The sequence below is a fragment of the Eucalyptus grandis genome, chromosome 3 (assembly GCF_016545825.1).
Source record: "Eucalyptus grandis isolate ANBG69807.140 chromosome 3, ASM1654582v1, whole genome shotgun sequence".
In the NCBI taxonomy this organism is placed as follows: Eukaryota; Viridiplantae; Streptophyta; class Magnoliopsida; order Myrtales; family Myrtaceae; genus Eucalyptus; species Eucalyptus grandis.
Genome location: NC_052614.1, coordinates 28,568,851 through 28,572,301, shown reverse-complemented (window position 1 = coordinate 28,572,301; position 3,451 = coordinate 28,568,851). Strand labels below are relative to the sequence as shown.

At 36.8% G+C, this 3,451-nt stretch overlaps 1 protein-coding gene across 1 annotated transcript; it reads right to left on the bottom strand.

Annotated features, from left to right (window-relative positions):
* Nucleotides 1-1,092: 1,092 nt before the first annotated feature.
* Nucleotides 1,093-3,190, bottom strand: LOC104436970 (disease resistance protein RUN1-like). Its single transcript, XM_039308594.1, has 3 exons — nucleotides 3,138-3,190; nucleotides 2,381-3,033; nucleotides 1,093-2,272 (listed from the first exon to the last, which is right to left on the bottom strand). Exons 2-3 carry the CDS (start codon nucleotides 2,938-2,940, stop codon nucleotides 1,138-1,140), a joined length of 1,695 nt encoding a protein of 564 aa, XP_039164528.1. The 5' UTR covers nucleotides 2,941-3,033; nucleotides 3,138-3,190; the 3' UTR covers nucleotides 1,093-1,137.
* Between the last annotated feature and the right edge of the window lie 261 nt (nucleotides 3,191-3,451).

Below are 3,451 nucleotides of genomic sequence, written 5' to 3'. Positions count from 1 at the left end.
TGGAGATCACAAAGACCCTAAAAGCCAGTCAAAACAAGAGAACGATGATTCCACAGAAAAATTCCCTGTTTTTCTATAGAAAATTACATTTCCGATCATTTTGTGCCTGAAAAACACCAATAGTTGGAAGTCTGCTTGGAAAAATGGCTTGGGAACAATTTGTGAATTTATCTTGTATTATGTGCAACGGGCTCATGTTTGATAAATAAATAATATCAAAAGCATACTTGTCAAATTACAAATCAATATCATATTGGACTCATATTTCACAAATAAACAATATTAAAAGATCAATAAAAAAGATATTTATCATCACAAAAAATTTATATTACGTGCTTTAGAAATAAATTATATAATCAAATTCTCCATCAGAAGAGAAATAGTAAATTCACAGAAGTAAATTATCCACTATTATGGAAAGTCTATTGAACGAAAATAATATATGGTTAGACATGGTTGCACATATATCACAAATGAATGTGAAAGCCACGGTATCTAATCGACAATGTTAACTAATGGTTGATGACAAAGGACTTGATTGCACCAATTGTGAAAGATAAAGAACCACATAAATCAAAGAGAAAGAAAGATAAGGGATTAAATCGCACAAACAATAACACTTAGGGGACTAAGTCTATACTTAACCCAGCTTGAAAAATATAGGAGGCTGAATAGCTAATCGTCACAAGTAAATGGAGTTCTCGTTTATTATAGCAAGCAACTCATAAGATGTCAATACTCAATAAAAGAAAAAAAGAAAGAAAAGACCTCACAAAAAATTAAAAGGAGAATCCAAACATCAAAAATATGCATCAAACATATATGTGGAAAAGCATGGCCCAACAACTTATAGATGTTGTGTTTTCTCCGAAAAGTGCCTGTCAAACACTATGGTTTTGCAATTTTATTGTTGCATTGATGTTTTGAAAGGATACATATCTTTTTTTCATTTCGACATAAATAAAAGAGATGAAAAAAAAAGATATATATATCCTATATCAACTAACGAAAAACTGCTGCTCAATTATGTCTTAAAATAAGGCAAGACAAACAATTGACCAGACAAGCTCTTCTACTAATGGCTGCCCCAAATTTGGTGCATCAATTTTCATCTCTAATAAGAAACAGAAGATGGACTTAACATTCACTGACTATAAGATAAATAGAGGAAACTCTTACCTTGTTGCTCTCAAGCACATCTTCAGCTTCCTCATTAGTCCATATCCGACTACGATTTCCAAGCTTCTTTGGATGTTCTAAACGAACAATTTCCCTTCCAAGATCTCTCAGTTGATCATGCATCATTAGCGTGCCATCTTTGTCAATTTTAATTAGGGACATAAGACTTAATACTTCAATCCCTTTCCCCGGGTAAAAATTACAGGCATCCCACATATAAGTTAGATATTGTTTAGATGATCCAATGAAAAAACATGCAATATCCAAAAAAATCTGTTGCTCTTCATAATCTAATGCGTCGTAACTTATCCTTAACCTCTCTTGCACTTTCTTATCAGGAATTCTCTTCAGTTTATTTGACGTATCTTTCCATGTTTCCTTTGGCTTTCCACATAAGAATGAAGCTATAACTTGAAGTGCTAAAGGAAGGCCTCCGGTAATAGATACGATGTCATAAGATATATCCTTATAATCACTTGGAGGAATATCATTTCGAAATGCATGTCTACTAAATAAAATCAACGATTGATCCGAAGGCAACTTTTCAAGTTCATACAAGTGGCTAGCCCTAACCTTGTCAAGAATACTCTTGTTTCTAGTTGTGATGATGACTATACTTCCTGCTTTAAACCAACTACCGTCTCCAACCAAAGCATTCAAGTGAGTATTATCATCTATATCATCAAGAAGAACAAGGACTTTCTTACTTGCACATCGAGATTCAAGTACACAGATTCCGTCATCGACATTAGACACCTCCAATCCTCTTATCACATTAGAAATGAGCTCATTTTGTAGGCATACAATACCATTGCGTTGAGATCTTTCTCGAATATCAGCCACAAAGCAATGATCCTTAAAATCACTAAATAGCTTGTTGTATACCACCTTTGCAAGAGTTGTCTTACCGATGCCGCCCATTCCATAAATTCCAATGATCCATGTACCATTGAAATTAGCATCTATCTTGCTCAAAATTTGTTCCACACGATCATCAGTTCCCACCAACTGTTCAGGAACACTTAGGTGGAAAAGTCTTTTTAACTCACTCATAACTCTTATAACGACCCTTTTCAATAATGCTGCTTCATGCCTATCAAATAATAATACAAAATTTCAATATCTGATAGTAATGTTTGTATGCTTTTTTGAAGTAAGATATTTATGAGAAACTTAACAATGTTTTGGTGGAATAACGTACCCATCAGCTATTTTCTCCGATTCCCATCCTTTTAAGGAACTGACTTCGTTGAGCGCTTCTTCCCATTCCTTCACAACCATTTGACCCAAATTCTTTTTATGTGCATTGATGGCATCTCCAAATCTCCCCTTGAGATGTCGCACTTGTGAGGGTTCCACTTTGTAAAATATGGGCAACACTACTTGCTCTCCACTTCTCTTGCACTTCAACATCTGAGCAAGCTCTTGAAGGCACCATTTGCTGGAAGCGTAATCCTCAGATATAATCGGGATCGAAATCTTAGACTGCGTGATACTGTAGAGAAGCTCCGGACCAATCTCCTTACCAACACGGAGCTCGTTGTTGTCTCTATACACACGAATTCCTGCATTAACAAGGCTAGTATAGAGATGATCGGTGAAGCCTTTGCGAGTGTCTTCCCCTCTAAAGCTCAAGAACACTTCGTAGTCACTTCCTTTCAGCATTTTGGTTCCACCATTATCACCTACATGTGGAGAGGTTGACGACGAAGACGCTCTGTATGGCAGATCTTCTGAATGAGGAGGCTCTTTTCTGATCATCTTGAGATAGATGGAGCGGAGCCTCAAAAGAAAAGGAGTATGGAATCTTAGATGTAGGAATTGCAGAAATGTCTCTCAGAGCTCAATTGAGAGCTACATTCAAACATAAACAAAAGCTCTCATACAAGTTATCAAAAGAAAATGGAAATAAAAACAAGAAAGAGAGAAGAGGAGAAGAGCAAGTAGTCACCGATTACCTGAGGAGTGCTTAAACAACACAATCCACACACTGCTGTGATCTCCACCGATTACCCACACGCAACCGTCTTTTATTGTGCGTGCTTGAATGATGCTGAGTTCTGGCCATCCAACGGTCCAGGACTCTTTATGCTAATTGAACGGCTGCGATGCATGCTGCAGGGAAAGGACAATTATTGCAAGCGTAATTTCCGTAGCACCGCGCAGAAGGTGCGTGGGATGAGCGACGCGGATACGCTCACACGCAATGCTCTCCAGCAAGGCAAGGCTTGACTTTGACTTACTTTTTCTATTAACAATAAAAATAGAAAAA

What these genes read in the sequence shown, in the direction of transcription:
- LOC104436970 (XM_039308594.1), bottom strand. Translation starts at nt 2,940, where the DNA reads ATGATCAGAAAAGAGCCTCCTCATTCAGAAGATCTGCCATACAGAGCG. An exon ending in TCGGAGAAAATAGCTGATGG is followed by an intron (nt 2,273 to 2,380) that starts GTACGTTATTCC and finishes ATTATTTGATAG; the next exon opens with GCATGAAGCAGCATTATTGA.